This window comes from Canis aureus, chromosome 19 (assembly GCF_053574225.1).
Source record: "Canis aureus isolate CA01 chromosome 19, VMU_Caureus_v.1.0, whole genome shotgun sequence".
Lineage (NCBI taxonomy): Eukaryota > Metazoa > Chordata > Mammalia > Carnivora > Canidae > Canis > Canis aureus.
The window spans coordinates 44,566,431-44,582,548 of NC_135629.1; the positions used below are offsets into that span (position 1 = coordinate 44,566,431).

Below are 16,118 nucleotides of genomic sequence, written 5' to 3' on the forward strand. Positions count from 1 at the left end.
CAGTAACGCCAGTGTGACAACACTGGCAGAAATGTCTCAGCAGGCCTTCCGACTCCCTGCCGTCTGTCCAGAATTGTACAGAACAAAACTCCTTACCGTGAACTAATAACAGGAAATTCTGAAATCTGTGGAGATAAGCACAGAAGAGAATATTCTTTTGAAAAAAAAAAAGAAAGAGACAAGAGACCTCTGAGCCAGAGGCTTGGGAAGGGCCTGTGTCACAGGCTGGTCAGTCTCAGGGACTGGCCCGGCTGGTCTCTGGCTCTGCGAGATGGACTCCCTAGGCAGATGGAGACTCGCTGGGGAAGGAAATGAGCCTTTCCTGGGGCTTATGTACATGCGGTGCTGCTGGAGGGACAGACCTCTAAAAGGCTGCATTGTTAGGTTCCCCTCGTGGTCTGGAATAGCAGGTGATAATGAGGGTACCAAATGAGAGCCCCGATGCTCTTGGCAGTATCGGGGTTCCCTCTTGTAGCCCTTTATGTGTGGTCTTCCCAGGTTTCCAGCAAGCTCTGGTGGCTGGGACCTTAAAAACGGATGTAGAGGGTGAAAAACAACCGGGGCCTTCATTTAGGAAAAGTCAGCTCCATTGCTTTATCTCCTTGGACAGTGGCGTTCCTCAGGGTTTTTCCTTTGTACGTGAGACAAGAGTGATGTCCAGTTGTGGCATTTCAAATTCTTACTGTTTCTTCAGTAGCTCTTCGCATCCCAGAATTTCTCCTTTGTGAGAAGGGTTCTGACACCCAGTTTTCACCCCTTCTACCCTGGGACCCCCTCCCTTGGCCTGCTAGAAGCCATGACCCCCGCTCTAAGGAGACCAGGAATGCTCTGTCAGCCCTGAACTCCCCCTTTTACCCACCCTAGTAGACCACAGTCCCTCACCTCGGGCCCCTCCGGGACTTGGGCGTGTCCCAGCTTCTGTTATTCAGCCGTTACATCAGCTTCCCTGATGGTGGCATCTAGTGGCTACCCACCTATGAGTGTGGCCTGGTGTCGCCCAGACCTTGGATGGAGGGCATGGAGCAGGCCCATCCCATAACATGATTTGACTCAGTGTTGGCCCAGTTCTTGATAGGGAGCCGGGCCATGCTGCTGGAAGCCCCCAGGCTGGCACACTCTGCTCCCTTCTTGCTTGTTCCACTTACTTTCACTGCGCTTTTCACCCCGTGCTGGAAACCAATAAACCTTTTCCAGGCCAGGGGCTCTGGTGCTGAACAAGGTAGACCTAGTCATGGAGCTCCTGGTCCAATAATATAGAAGTTCTCAGCCCTGCTGAGAGTTTTGTTTTTTGTTTTTTGTTTTTGTTTTTTAATTCTAGTACCTGGGCCCCACCACTGATGGTTCTTGCATGGTAGCAGCACCACATCAGAGTCTAGGCATCCGTAGCTTGTTAAAGCTGCTCTGTTGCCTCCAGCGCATGACCAAGGGTACAGCCTGGCTGTGGAGTCTGGGACGTCCGAGATCAGCGTCCTGGCAGCTTCAGTGTCTGGGGAGGGGCTCACTTCCTAGTTCATAGATGGACATTTTCTCGTTGTGTCCTCACATGGTAGAAAGGGTAAGGGAGCTCTCTGAGGGCTTGTTGTAAGGTGCTAACCCCATAACCTAATCACCTCACAGAGGCCCCCACCTCTGAATACCACACACGGTGGGTTAGGACCTCAGCCTATGAATTTGGGGGAGACAAAACATTCAGTTTGCTGCACTGCCATGTGCTGAGCACTGTCTCTGTGGGGAGCATCATCTGAGCCCTTTCTATGAGTTGTCTGCATCTATGTCTAGTTTAACGCTCACAGTGGTGCTAAGAACTGGATAAAATGGGTCCTGGCTCACCGGTTAGGGAACTAAGTAAGGTACAGAGAGGCAACTTTTCAATGGGCACTCCACTTACCAACGTAGAACCCAGGGGCTCCTGGGTGGCTCAACAATTAAGCATCGGCCTTCGGCATGGGTCATGATCCCAGGGGGGTCCTAGGATCCAGCCCTACATCAGGCTCCCCACTTGGTGGGGCATCTGCTTCTCCCTCTCTGCCTGCTTGTTCTGCCTGCTTGTTCTCTCTCTCTTTCTCTCTCTCAAATAAATGAAATCTTTTTAAAAAGACCAAAACACCAAAACCCCACAAATGTGGAACCCAGATTTAAAGCAGGGCCAGCCAACTTTCAAGCCAGCCTCTTAGCCCTTACTGCTGTGCCACTGACCATTCTTCTCTCCTATTTCTTGGGCCCATATTCCCAACCACCTTCCTGAATGCCTTCTCCTGGGGGTCCCCCAGGCGCTTCAGACTTCCCATATCCAATAGTGAGCCTATCAGCTCTTCCCCAGACCTTGCTTCTCCTGTGCTCTTAAGTGGTGAAAGATGCTGCCATTGACCAGCTGCTCTGCGTGGAGCTTGTTCATCTCCTCCCGTCTCATACCCTCTCTACTACCACAGGATAAATCTGGTTCCCTACACTTTTAGTTTAGATCTGAATTTCCTCCCCACTTCTCCTTCAGCCTCATTAGCTGATTGTTAGCTTACTGGGCCATCAGCAGTAACCTCCTCACTGGTCTTTGGCTTCTCTTCTCTCCCACTTCTGATCTGACCCACACATACAGGCAACTGAGTTCTCATCCTAAAGATGTTACCTGATGGCTCTGGGTGGCCTATGAAGAAAAATCCTGTCCCAGCCTTTAGGCATTTTCTCTCAAGCTGGCCCCTGCCCTTCTATCCAGCGTTTCTGCTGACACTGCATACCCTGGGCTCTGCCATGCTGGTTTTCTCACCGTGCCCCAGATGTCCTGTGCTCACTCTCACTTTTATGTCTCTACCTATGCCCCTCTGCTGGCCAGAATCACTTTTCTCTCTCAGGTCCACCTGGCAAACCTCTGTGCATGCCTCAGGACCACCTGTAAACCTCACCTCTTCAGGGGCACCTGAGAGGCTCAGTCAGTTAAGCATCTGACTCTTGGTCTCAGCTCAGGTCTTGATCTTAGGGTCTTGAGTTCAAGCCCCACATTGGGCTCCACACTGAGCATGGAGCCTACTTTAAAAACATAAAAACAACCCTAACCTCTTGAAACTTCTCTGGTTCCCCTGGCTAGTTGGCAGTGGCTTTTCTGTGCTCCTGCAACACAGCTGTCTTCTAGAATTGTTGTTAGCCTCCAAAAGACCAGGAGCCTCCTGAGACAGAGACCTCGTTTGGTTCCTGAATCTATAGCAGTGTGCACCAGAGCACAGGCTAAGTACCCAGTAGGCGCCTGCTGAAGATCAATTATTGGGACCTGGCTTAGGCCTGAGCATGGCCTGTTTTCCTTCTGCTCAGACAGGCACACAGCCCCAGTAAACTCTGGTGGCACTTTGGGTCTGTCACCCCAAGGTGTTGACAGCTAAAACAAATCACAAAGTATCCACAAGCATAAGAAAAGGATGGGATAGCGAGTTGGAGTTCTAGTCGAGAGGCAAGTCAAATCTGAGGGCAGCAGCTTCCAGTCAGTTGTTTTGTTTTGTTTTGTTTTGTTTTTTTAAGATTTTCTTTATTTATTCATTAGAGACACAGAGAGAGAGAGGCAAAGATGTAGGCAGAGGAAGAAGCAGGATCCCTGAGGGGAGCCTGATGCGGGACTCGATCCCCGGACCCTAGGATCACGACCTGAGCCAAAGGCAGATGCTCAACCACTGAGCCACCCAGTGTCCCTCCCAGTTGCTTTTGGATTTATGAGAACCGAATATAGATTACCAATGCTTCATAACAATAGGATTGGTTAAAAAAAAAAAAACAACGTAAATAAAACTCGATTCTAGTTTAAACAGTAGCCAAAAAAAAAAAACAAAAACAAAAACAAAAAAATAAAAAACAAAAAACAGTAGCCAGTAACATTGAGAGCTGCAAAGTTTGACCTGGGAAAACTGAACTGTTGGGTGTGATGCCTGCCAAAAAATAATTTGAAAAGGCCAAAGCTATTACTGGGAAATTTTAATGCAAACCAAAAAGTAATCTGTGAGTCAAATCCTCACTGTAGTATTTACATAGGAAAGAATGGACTCAATGAAAACTATTTGACTAGCTAGCAAATCATCAGGAACATGGGGTGCCTGGGTGGCTCAGTTGACTAAGCATCTGCCATCAGCTCAGGTCATGATCCCAGGGTCCTGGGATCAAGCCCTGAGTCAGGCTCCCGAACTCATCAGGGAGCCTGCTTCTCCTTCTGCCCCTACCCCCACTCGTGCTCTCTCCCTGTCTTTCTCTCACTCTCTCAAATAAATAATCTTCTAAAAAATCATCAGGAACAATGTAACTGTTCACTTCAGAAAAATCATTTACTTTCTTCAGGAAAATTCTGTCATTAAGTGTCCATCAGTATTGGCATAATTCAGAACACATACGTTGTTGGGGTGAAAATGTCCTGTCCATGTGTACAGTCACTGCTTCCAAGTGACCGTCTCTACTGCAGTGTCAGAACTGCTGGAACTCCTTGCCCTGCCCTGACACCTTTCTTCTTTCTGACAGGGGGCGGTACCCAAAGGAAATGCCACTAAAGAATTCATCGAGAGTTTACAGCTGAAGCCTGGACAGGTGGTGTACAAGTGTCCCAAATGCTGCAGCATCAAGCCTGACCGAGCCCACCACTGCAGGTACACATGGGTCCCCACTCCTCATCGCCCCCTACATGCACCCCCAGCTTGCTTCCTCCCTTCCCTCACCTCTCACATGCTCCCGCACCTGCTTCTCACTCGGGTGCCATCAGCAACAGGACTTCTGAATGTCCCCTGTTCTGGGCACAGAGTGGCTGCTGTGACTATCCCCCAACCCCAACCCCCAGGGAGCTCACTTAGATTGGAGAGGGCAGGGCAGCCCGGGTGGCTCAGTGGTTTAGCGCCACCTTCAGCCCAGGTCGTGATCCTGGGGACCCGGGATCGAGTCCCACGTCGGGCTTCCTGCATGGAGCCTGCTTCTCCCTCTGCCAGTGTCTCTGCCTCTCTCTCTCTGTGTGTCTCTCATGAATAAATAAATAAAACCTTTAAAAAAAAAAAAAAGATTGGAGAGGGCATTTGGTTCGGGCTCAGGACACCTGTCCTAAGACTTGAATGTCCCACACCTGACGAAGGACCCTGCCAGGCCCTTGATTGTCTCCAGCTCTTTTTCCGTATCTATAAAATTAAGGGGCTTCCTGCTCTTTCTGCCTCACAGTTTTATTACTTTAGGTCACAAGAGACAGAGCTTTGGAAAAATCGTTCAGAGTGTTCAGTACTTGACCCATTTAAGAGGTGGGCCCTATTCCCTTAACTTTCAGAGGGAAATGAAAGGGCTGTGCCTGAATGAAGATGTTTCTTTAAAACAAAACTGGAGGTTGTGACTGACAGTTGTAGAGTCCGGCCAAAAAAAGCCATTTCCTCATCTCATCTGTGGTGGTTTTTCCCTTTGGTTTTCAGATTTCTTCATTGTTTTGAGTCTTCTCAACAAGAAGACATCTAGCTAAAAACTGCATTTTATTACAAGGGAATTTTAAACACTACATTACAGAAAGACAAACATGTTACTTGGTCCTTCTCTCAGGCTGGTGGGGGGAGTGGGTAGTGGGAGGAGCTCACAGCTAGTGAGTGCCACAGACAGACTTGGGGCCCAGTGTGTGCGCTCCTTTCCAGGGCTCTTCCCACTAGAACTCCAGTTTGGGGGTGACTTGTGTGGCCTGATGTAATTATATGTATGTCTTGCTATCAGAGAGAGAGAGAGAAAGGTGGTGACCCCCTCAACTAGTTGGCCCCTAGTGAGAGTGAGGGCTGAGCAGCTTGGACAGAGCCTGTGCTGATTGCTGTCTCCCATGAGGTGTCCAGCAGTTTGGAGAAGCAGAGTTTCTTTGCACAGAGCCCACCATGGGGTCAGTTTACCTCTGAGGTCTGTGTTACAGACAAACTCAAGGCTTGCTTGTGCCTGAGGTGGAGGCACCTGTCTTGCCTTTTCTGCCACCCGAGATGTTGTCATCCCCTGAGTAAAGAGGACCCAACTCCGGGCAGCCCAGTGTGGTGGAGCAGGCTCCCACTTCACTCAGAGTTGGAGAGGTCAGCGCTCAGAGTCCACCAGTGCTCCCACCACGCTGTGAGACGTGGACCAGGCTCCCTCTGAGCTCCGCGCTGTCCTCTGCGAAGGGAGTTGTTGCCTGGCAGCTTGTTGTGAGGGTTAGACATGAATAACTATATGAGTCAACTGGCTCCCCCAGGAGAAGCCATTGGTTAGTAGAAGTGTGTGCATGTGGCAGAGCGAGATGGGTTTATAGGCTGGACTAGCAACAGGGAGGTGCGAGCTTTGCAGGAAAGAACTTTCTGGTCACCACAGTGGTTCTTTCTCTTTCCTCCCTGAACCCCGGGCTGCCTCCACTGCCTGGCATTTTGCTCACCGCCTCCTCCTCGCCTCTCTCCCCAGGATGATCCGAGGGAGGTATTCTTGAGTGCTAGTAAACAAATCAGCTTCAGCAAAACAAGAGCTGCTGATTCAGATGCAGTTGAGTGAGGATGCCTGTGTGTCGCCTGCTCCTGCATCAGGAAGTGTGTGCTGACAACTGCTCCTCTGTGAGGGCTCGTGGCGGCCCAGGCCATCTGGGAACCCGCGGTTTGGGATAAGCCGATCCCCAGCATGCCAAACAGAGCTAGGTTTGTGACTGCTGGAGCCAAGGGGCCTGCTGCCAGGCTTGAGAGAGTCAGTGTCTGTGTCCCTGCTGGGGCGAAGGTGCATGTCTGCGTGCATGAGCACGCACCTGGCTCTTTGGATCTTGTCCTCCCAACAGAGTCCCATGGAATTTAAAACTATCCCCATTCCCTGAGCTCTGATGGGTACCACAGACGCTCCCTGACCCTGGATGGGTAGATGTTCTTTCCAGCCTGGTGGTTGGTGTGTGGATGGATCCTCTTTCCACCAAGAGGCACTCTGGAACTCCAGGCTGCTTTTGTCCTGGCATTGAGAACCATGGAGGAATGTGGAAACCCTGTAGAGGGAGCTATTCTTGCTAATGAAGACAGCAAGGCTTATGCACTAGGTTCCTCTTGCACAAGGAGGTGGAAACCATGACCCTGGAAAAGCCTCACACCCTCCACACTCCCCACCCCTCACACACACATACACACTGAGGCTGAGATGGTCATGGGGTGCTTAGGGTCCCTGCTAGATTCTCACTTTGTCTCTCTCATGGTTGTTACCACCGATAAAATTTATATAGCACTAGCAGTATTTTTAAAGCATTTCACCTGCATCATCTCTAATCTTGAGAGATCAGGACTAATTCTGCAGAGGGCGATTCAGAGAAGCTAAGTTTCTCTGCCCAGGGCCCAACATGGGGATCTAAGAGCAGTGTTCTTACTGCTACACTGGACTTCCTTACCCAGAATTGTTGCTGAGCTGGGACCAAGATGTGGTAGATACTTTTTTGCTTATAATTTGTTAATCACAGTGAAGGAGATGTGGGATGAAAACCTGTGTACAGAGTATGGTCCACTTGGTGTCCTCTTGCTGTGTGTGCCTTTTTCTCTTGCCCTGCTGGGCCTCCCAATCTGATGTGGTGGAGCCACTTCCCAGGCTGGCTCTTCTCTGCAAAGGGGTCCCAGGCTTGGCCCTGGGCTGTAGTGGTGGATTAGACATGGCCCTGACCTTGGGGCTTCCCACTCAGGTGGGGCCGATGCACTTTCCCACCCTGATACTGTTTGGTAAGTGCTCTGTAAGGAGATACACAGGCCCTCACAGATACAGCTATGTTTCCATGGTGGGCCATCACCCCGGCTTGGCCCAGGGCCTCAGCCAGCAACTCTGGGGGCTAAGAGCCACGGGCCCAAGCGCCTGTGAGCCGATGAGCTCGTTGGAATCCACCAAGCTTTTGAAGGAAGCACTTCCGGGCCTGAAAAATGGCAGGGAACCTGGAGGAAGAGGGAAGGAGAGGCACTGCCCTCTTCTAGAACATTGATTAAAAAACACAGAAAGGGCTTGGGAAACTCCAAAGTCAGGGACATCAACAGATGCCTGCATTGAAGACCTTAGGGCTGTGCAGCAACTGTTCCCGCAGGCTTAGGACATGCTACCAGGCCCCCGGTGCCCGTGGCCCCAGGAGCTTACTGGCCCACAGCTCTCACATGAGGGGCAGCGAGTGGTGCCTGAGAGGAGTCCCAGAAGAGGGCCAGCGCACTCAGGGAGGAGCGCAAGGAGGTCAGAGAGAAGAGGTTCTCCCCAGTGGCAAGAGTGGGGAAAGCGCCCTCAGCTCCTGTGTCTGGGGAGGGGACCGCAGAGCCGTCCTGCCCACGTAGCCGCGTGGAACAGGAAAAGGGCTGGCTCTGAGATGACGGGATTCCCCACCAGGGTATCTGGGGGTCGAGGGAAGCTTTTCTTCCTCGTGACGGTTGGTGCCCAAGATGAGGCAGCTGGATGGGCTGCGGGGCTGGCCTCACCTCTGGTGTACTCCAGGTCTCAAATGCAGAACCGTTGCAGCTGGTGGTTTTGTAAGCCGTAGGTGAGACAGCCCCTGGTCAGGACCTCTCGCCATGTTCATGGATGGACCCCCCACCCACATGCACCCTCGCCTGACCCCACAGCCTGCTTCTGAACAGCTCCACACGCTGCAGGGAGGACCACCCGGGCATTCCATGTCTTTGCAGGCAGGTAGCTCAGAGCCTGGCACTCTGGGCCAGCTTCTGCAGCTCTCAGCAGCTGTGCTTGCTTGTCCCTGCTGCTCCCTGGAGGAGGAAGAGGAGTGTTCTGGCATGGCCGCCCAGTGACACGTAGCCCGTTGTGAAACTCACTTCCTGGGGTGCCCATTGGGTCTCTTTAGAGGCTGAGAGGAGAGCACAGGATGGATTTGCTTAAGAGCTTGTTGAAACTTGGGCAGCCTTTAGAGGATGTCAGGCCACTTGGCACATCTGTGCTGCTGACCAAACACTGCTTTAGAGCACCCACTTAGAACCCCCTTGCAGGAGGAAGCACAGGTGGAAGAGAAACCAGTCAGGAGCCCAGAGCAGGGAAGGAGTGACCCTTGGAGTATGGTCCCTAGATTGGGAGGGAGCTAAGACCCCAGAGCTGAGGAAGGACATGCAAGGTGACTCTGCAGAGGGAATGTGGGGCCTGGTGGAGGGAGCAGCTCAGTCTTCACTGTCTACTTGTCTGTACTCTTAAAATTCTATCCTGGGAACAAGTGTTATCAACTGAAATCTGTAGTATGCATATTCATATGTAGTTTTAATTGGTAACACATGCATACAGAGAGAGATGGATACCTGACTTTCTCTTTATATCCCTCCGTGTCCCTTTCATGCCTCTTTCTTCCCCTGTCCTCCTGGCTCCCAGGAAGATTATAGAGCTGGGCCGCATCTCTAAGATGTGCTCATTCCCCCTATGCTAGTGAGGACCTTCGAAGTTGTGGAGAAGAACAAGGTGAAGACTGGCCAGGCCCCCATGATCAGTTCTCACCTTGTGCTTCCAACACTTACTTCCTGTGAGTGGGGAACTTGAGGCTCCAAGTTTGGTCAGTCTGACCAAGGTAGCTCAGACCCAGGCCTACCTTGCCACCGAAGCTCACACCATGCTCAGAAAAGGTCACAGGTCCTCCTTTGGGTGTGGATGAGCCCACAGCCCCAAGTCAGCCATGGCCTCGCCATGGGGCTCTCATTCAGAGTGATCTGTGCTTCCTGGCCTGCAGTCTGGGGAGCACCTAAACTCCATTCCCAGAAGAGCTCCTCCTGTGCTTTCCCTGCCCTGACAGTCATCAGAGCTCAGTGAGTGTGAGCTCACCACGTGTGAATGTGACACAGCCCTTCCACCAGCATCCACCTGTCATGGCCCACAGTGCACCTAAGTTCTCTCCCCAAGGTAGGGCAGCCCTGGTGGCTCAGCGGTTTAGCGCTGCCTTCAGCCCAGGACGTGATCCTGGAGACCCGGGATCGAGTCCCACATCAGGCTCCCCACACAGAGCCTGCTTCTCCTTCTGCCAGTCTCTGCCCCTCTCTCTCTGTGTGTGTCTCTAATAAATAAATAAAATATTTTTTTAAAAAAATTAAGAACCCAAGGTAAAGTTAGTTGTGGAAACGGATGGAAAGAAAAGCTAGTGTCAACTAAGGGGCTTCCAAAAAAGTAAAGTTCCTAATTGTATTCTTTCCAAGCTTCTATTTACAGTATTTTAAACTGTTCTGAGCAGATAACAACCTCAAAATAATGTCAAGGAGCCTATGTTAGCAAATTGAGAAAGGACCAATTTCTGGCGAGCCCATCTATTGGCAAAGGAGTGTTTCTAAACCTGAGTTTTGGGGGTAGGTGCTTTCAAGGCCCTGTGAGCCTGTATTCCTGTTTCAGATTATTTCTTCCAAAAAAGGGGCGAGGAGGGTGTTTGGTAATCAATAAACTTGAAACAGTCTCAGTCCCAATATGAGCCCAATTACAAGTTAGTAATTTGCAAATTAATGGAATTTCTGATCAACACTTAAGCTCAAATATATTCTGCTTCTGCAGCTAAGAGGTTGTTATCTTAGAGCTGGAAGGTTCTTGAGGGGCACTTCCCATCGTCCTAGACATCCTGCACTTGAGCCCGCTTTGCCTATTCCGCTTTGCCTATTCCGGCGCCCTCTGCGGTCAGCCACACCCTCCCTGCTAGCGCCTGGCCCTTGGGTTTTGGGTGTTCGGGGGATGTTGGGAGCAACTGTTTTCTGTATCCTATCTCAGACTGTCACGTTGTGGAAACTGCTTCTTCGCTCCATCCTGTCAGTAAACCGGATTCACAGCTCTCCGTTAGCACCGGAGAGCAGCCTCTTGCTCAGCCCCTCAGTTCCACCCTGTTTCATGTTAAACGAGAAGGGGCCTCGTTGACGTAGGACTATCCCCTGTTTGGAATAAGTGTGACCATGGGGGTCCTGACCCGCCTTCTAGGACCCTTGCAACACGCCCAGTGGGACAGCAGGTAGTGCCCAGGAGGCCCCGTGCACGGAGTAGAGCTAGGGGGTGGGTTCTTTGCTCCCCTCGGGCCCCTGCTGCTGTGAGGACACCCCTAAAGGTCTGCCTTGTGGGCCCTTTCAGCGTTTGCAAGCGGTGTATTCGGAAGATGGACCACCATTGTCCGTGGGTCAATAACTGTGTTGGCGAGAACAACCAGAAGTACTTCGTCCTGTTTACAGTAAGTCAGCTTCCGAATCGCGCCCCACCTCCGCGGAGCCATGGAGTGCTGTGGTCCTTTGGAAATTCTCGGCACTCACGGTGTTTTTTGCTGCTGTGCGGAATATAGCCTGGCCTTCCTCTGCCTTCCTCCCAGAGCACTCCTGCTTGTTCCTATGCCCTCCACTTGAGCTTCTAGAAAACTGGCTCAAGTTGATTGGTTATAAGCAAGGGCCTTGTACTGAGCTCCCCTCCCAAGAGTCCAGTCGAAGTAGCTACAGAAGCCCGTTTGGGTGGTGATTGCAAGCCCTCCCTGCGAGTAGATATAGATAATATTTAGCACAAGGGCTGCAAGAGCCCTTGGCAGTCAGCGCCCAGACTTTTCAAGTGAAGGGAAGCCACAGGCCTGGAGCACCCTGGCCCACCTAGGGCCCAGGTCACGCCTGGCGACAGGCGCTGGTTTCTATCTTATTCCACATACTCCTAGTAAGTGCTGCTCACCCCAGTCCCAGAACTGGGATGGGAGACCAGTAGAGGAATCACCAGGTGCCTCTCTGGCTCTCTCCTGGTCAGCCCTCAGCCAGAGTGTTCCGGAACGGGAGGTTCTGAGCGCCCCTGTCCCGGGAGCCTGCACGGTCAGAAGGTTCTCACAACAATGGCGTCTGCACTGCTTTCCTGTTTCAGATGTACATAGCTCTCATTTCCTTGCACGCCCTCATCATGGTGGGATTCCACTTTCTGCATTGCTTTGAAGAAGACTGGACAAGTGAGTATGTGCCGGAGCCTGCCTCCCTGCTCCAAGGGGCGGTGTGCGACCCAAGCAGGGCGGGCTCTTGGTTTGTGTCATGGTGCCAGGGGCCAACCCCATTTTATTAGATCTGCTGCAAGCCTACGGACTGACCAGGGAAGGGACAGCAGAGGCCCGACTCTCTCTTCATGAAAAAAAGCAGCCCCTTAAAGTCAGTTCCACAGGTAAAGTAGTGAGTGGGACAGACCCTCTAGCCTGAGGGTCCCCAGGGGAAATGCAGGCCCCCACAGGAAGCACATCCCAGGGCACGGGAGCCCTGCCATGGAGAGAACCTTTGTCTCCTTGTCTTTAGGAAGAGGCACTTTAGGGGCACCTGGGTGGCTTAGTCGGTTGAGCATCCGACTCTTGATCTCAGCTCAGGTCTCATGAATTCAAGCCCCACATTGTGCTCCATGCTGGGTGTGGAGTCTACTTTAGAAGGAAAAAAAGGAAGAAGAGGCACTTTAATCAAAAGTCATTTCATTCCAGTCTCACAGAAATCCATTCTGAACTTTTGATTTTTTGTGTGTGTGATGGTTTCTTAACTGCTTAATTACCGATCTACATTAAGGTGATAGAGCAGCTCTCCCTGCTGTAGTGGTATCCATTTCAGTGCACAGGCACTGAGGAAGGAACCCCAGCCAGAAGGCCACACAAATCCTGAGGGAAAAAAATAGCTGCTGTGAAAAATGAATGCAGTTTTATGATTTTAAACAAGAATAAAAATAAGAGGGAAGAAAAAAATTTTAAGTAGATGCTGGAGGAATTGAGAGGCCACATGCTGGGCAAGATCTCTGACACACACAGTCTGTGAGACAAACGCCTACCATCACTGCTCAGCCTCACATCCAGCTTGTGTAAGAAGGGGAGGGGGTGTCCCCAGAATCAGGGCACTTTGACTTGAGGTTTGAAGAAGGGTAGAGGGGTAGTTCTACACTCCTGGGCCCTGGCTCCTGCCTCCCCAACTCCATTCACATAGTTCCCGGGGCCAGTCGAGGAGGAGAAGGGTATGTGTAGCTGTGTGAGGATGGAGAGCACGCCATGGTGCTGGGCTCCGCCTCCTGCCCGGCCCCGGGGCAGCCAAGGTGAGGACAGAAGGAGCAAGGCGCCTCTTTCCAGTGGGCACCTGCCGTGTGCACATGCAGGGCCCCGGGATGACCTGTGCAGATGTTCTCGCGTGTTCTCAACCATGCCACCCAACGTAAGGGAGAACTAAAGTTCAGAGAGCCCCGGCCTTGTGCCCACATTCCTTTGTTACCAGGCACTACTCCAAGTCTGATAGTCCAGCAGGGAGCCAAAGTCCCGACCTTCTGGGGCTGGAGGTGTCGTGAGCAAGGCAGTCAGCACGCAAGGACGGGAACAAACGTGATTCCATGGCGTGTGGGGTGGGAAGGATGCAGGGGCGAGACAATACTAGTGGGGGCTTCTTAGCAAGAGCCCGTGGTGGCGAGTTGGCTCCAGGATCCTCACCCTGCTGTGGCTGCCTGACTGTGGAACCCTCATCCTGCCCACCCTGCCCAGCACCCAGGAAGGCAGCTGCCATACCCAGAGCCTCCCGAGCTGGCCCCACCAGGCCCTGCCAGCAAGGAACCCAGAAGGGAAGGCATTTACAGGCATTAAGTCCCAAGGGAGGCATGAGGTGATAAAGGCATTTGGATGAGATGGTCCTCACCACCACCCCCCATGCAGGGCTGCTCAGGGGAGCACTGAACCCCCAGGTTCTGAGTTCCCAAAGCCCAGTGAAGCCCAACCCTCCCCCGCCAATCAGACCCCTCCAACCAGGGCAAGGGGCCCGAGAACTGGGGCAATGAGAAACATGCACAACCAGACTAATGGGTCGAGGTGGCCGTCAGTGGGGTCCAGGGTCCTGGGATAGTGAGTATCATCAGCTGGGACCCCCATCTCCCAGTGTTGTCCACATTCCCCCAGGCAGCCCCGCTGCCCTCCACCACCATTACCCACAGCACCTCTGCTTTGCTCTCCATTTGGAGGTGCTTCTGATTTAGACTTGGCCCAGACGGAGGTTTCTACTGCTTAAAACAGAACCACCCATTTCGTCCAACCTCCCTGCTCTACTGAGGAGGGGGCAGAGGCCTGGGCGGGGACAGGGACTTGTATCAGGTCACACCCCTGGCAGCCTGGGCCCAGAGAGGCCAGGAGAGGGAGAGCACCTGCTCTGGGTCCTGCAGCTCTCTGGTTGGACTGACCGTCTTGTGATGCAAATGCTCCTGGGAAGGGCATTTCCACTGGGGCTTATTTCACCCCCAGCTCAGGCCCAAGGCCAGCAGCTGAACCCCTCATAAACTTCGAATCCCAAAACCCCTGAGCGATTCTCTGGACCTGGCCCCTTCCTGTCACCCAGAAGCAGACAGAGGTGTAGGAATGTCCAGAAAATTCATGGCCAAACCAGAACCACACCGAGGCCCCTCCACCTGTGCAACCATGTTGTGCTCTCTGTGGAGAGGAGGGTCTCCCTGTCTTCATGCCTCAGCCCTGAGGCCTTTCTGGGGCCTTCCATGTGCCTGGCACTATGCTTGGCACCAGGATACAGATGCTGGCTGAGAAAAGAGCCAGGGGTAACAGGTGTGAGGAGGGGAGGCCCCAGGAGGGGCCTGGCCCTTGGAGAACCTGCCCGAGGGCAAGCTGTGCAACCAGGTGTGGGGCAGGACAGTGGCCGCCTGGGCCTAGACGCCAGACAACGTGTGGCACCTGGGAGGTGCCAGGCCATGCGGGGCTGGGGGCATTGAGTGGCATGCAGTGGGCAGCGGCCAGCAGCCCCAAGTCTCACATGTCCCTTTCCTTTCAGAGTGCAGCTCCTTCTCGCCACCTACCACAGTGATCCTCCTCATCCTCCTGTGCTTCGAGGGGCTGCTCTTCCTCATATTCACATCAGTGATGTTTGGGACCCAAGTGCACTCCATCTGTACAGATGAAACGGTACGTGGGCGGCCTGCCCACCCCATCCACTCCTGGGCTTGGGGGGAGGCCCTGGGGCAGGTGTTGCTGGGAGGGGTGTGTGCAGGCAGACCTGTGACCAGGGCCAGGTGTGAGGTGTGCAGGGCGCACGCCTCCATTACAGTGACACTGGATCTTACACACACACACACACACACACACACACACAGGCCCACACCCACCCACATATTTGAGTCTTCCCTTGGGGCAGGCCCAGCAGGTCACAGCAGGAATGGGGCCTAGCAGCCTTGGTGAAGGGTGCCCTTTGCCAAAATCCTTCCATCCTCCCATTTTGGTTCTATCTTCTACGCACTGCCATGTTAGGCACTCTACCGGGCACAGGGACACCCTTTCCTTCCCCTCCAAGGACTAGAGGCCTGGAGAGAGGATGATGGACAAAGGGTGCCTTAATCCAGCTGAAATGGGCAGGGTCAACATCCTGAAGGAGGTGGCCGCATGAGTAGGTCCAGAGGGCAGAATCAGGAGGCAGCCCCGAGCTGTGGGCATCAAGCCCTCACCTGGCCACTAGATCCCTCCGCTTGGCCCAGCTCTGGTTCTCGTCCATTGCCTTCCCCCCACCCCCACCCCCGCCCCTACCCCCGCCCCTACCCATACCCACAGTTCCTTCTCTGTAGACTTCGAGGCTGCTGGCTGGGAGGACTGGAGCCCACTCCCCTGGTGCCACTGCCACCACCATTGTCTGGCTGCCCCAAGTGTCCAGAAGCCTCAAGGTGGTCAATCCATTGCTGTGATGTGGGCATTTCTTCTTTTTGGCTTTGGGTTCCAGGTGAGGAGCCCCAAGAGGAAGAGGTAGCACTTAGTTTGGGGAGCAGAGGCATGAGGTCCTGGCTTCCCAAGGTCCCCCTCAGGTGGCAAATCTCAGTCATCCAGGGGCTCTGTGGGACGGCTTCGGGCCTGCTGATTACTTAGCCTCAGATGGAGGCTCGTAGGAAGACAGACTCCTTGTCACTGCCCCCCAGGCCCTTCCCTGGGGGTGTGGAAAAACGGGTTTGGCGCTTCTCAGCAGCAAGGCGCCATCTTTTGGATCCATGGGAATTCCCGATGGTTTAGAATGTTGGGGGGTCTCTCAGCAACTTTTATACCTTTTTTAAGAAGTAACATCATTGTAAGAGTTTCTGTAACAATAGTAGTCAATGGTGTAGATCTGGCTATGTGTCCAAGCCATAAATGTGACCAGCTTCTCTGCCTAAGACCCGCAGGGAACCCATGGGTGACCGTCTGGCCCCGCCCACTGTTGCATACGGCCAGGCCACACAGGCCTTGGGCT

At 53.0% G+C, this 16,118-nt stretch overlaps 1 protein-coding gene across 5 annotated transcripts in view; it reads left to right on the forward strand.

Moving 5' to 3' along the window:
• ZDHHC3 (zDHHC palmitoyltransferase 3) overlaps window positions 1-16,118 on the forward strand; it is a 53,312-nt gene that overhangs the window by 25,173 nt on the left and 12,021 nt on the right. For 3 of the 5 annotated variants that reach the window (XM_077859201.1, XM_077859200.1, XM_077859203.1), the window contains exons 3-7: window positions 4,486-4,610; window positions 11,014-11,110; window positions 11,773-11,854; window positions 11,965-12,060; window positions 14,682-14,812. In XM_077859201.1, coding sequence (XP_077715327.1) covers window positions 4,486-4,610; window positions 11,014-11,110; window positions 11,773-11,854; window positions 11,965-12,060; window positions 14,682-14,812 — 531 coding nt within the window. The remainder of the gene's footprint in view (window positions 1-4,485; window positions 4,611-11,013; window positions 11,111-11,772; window positions 11,855-11,964; window positions 12,061-14,681; window positions 14,813-16,118) is intronic. The other 2 variants (XM_077859202.1, XM_077859204.1) reach the window with 1 other exon arrangement.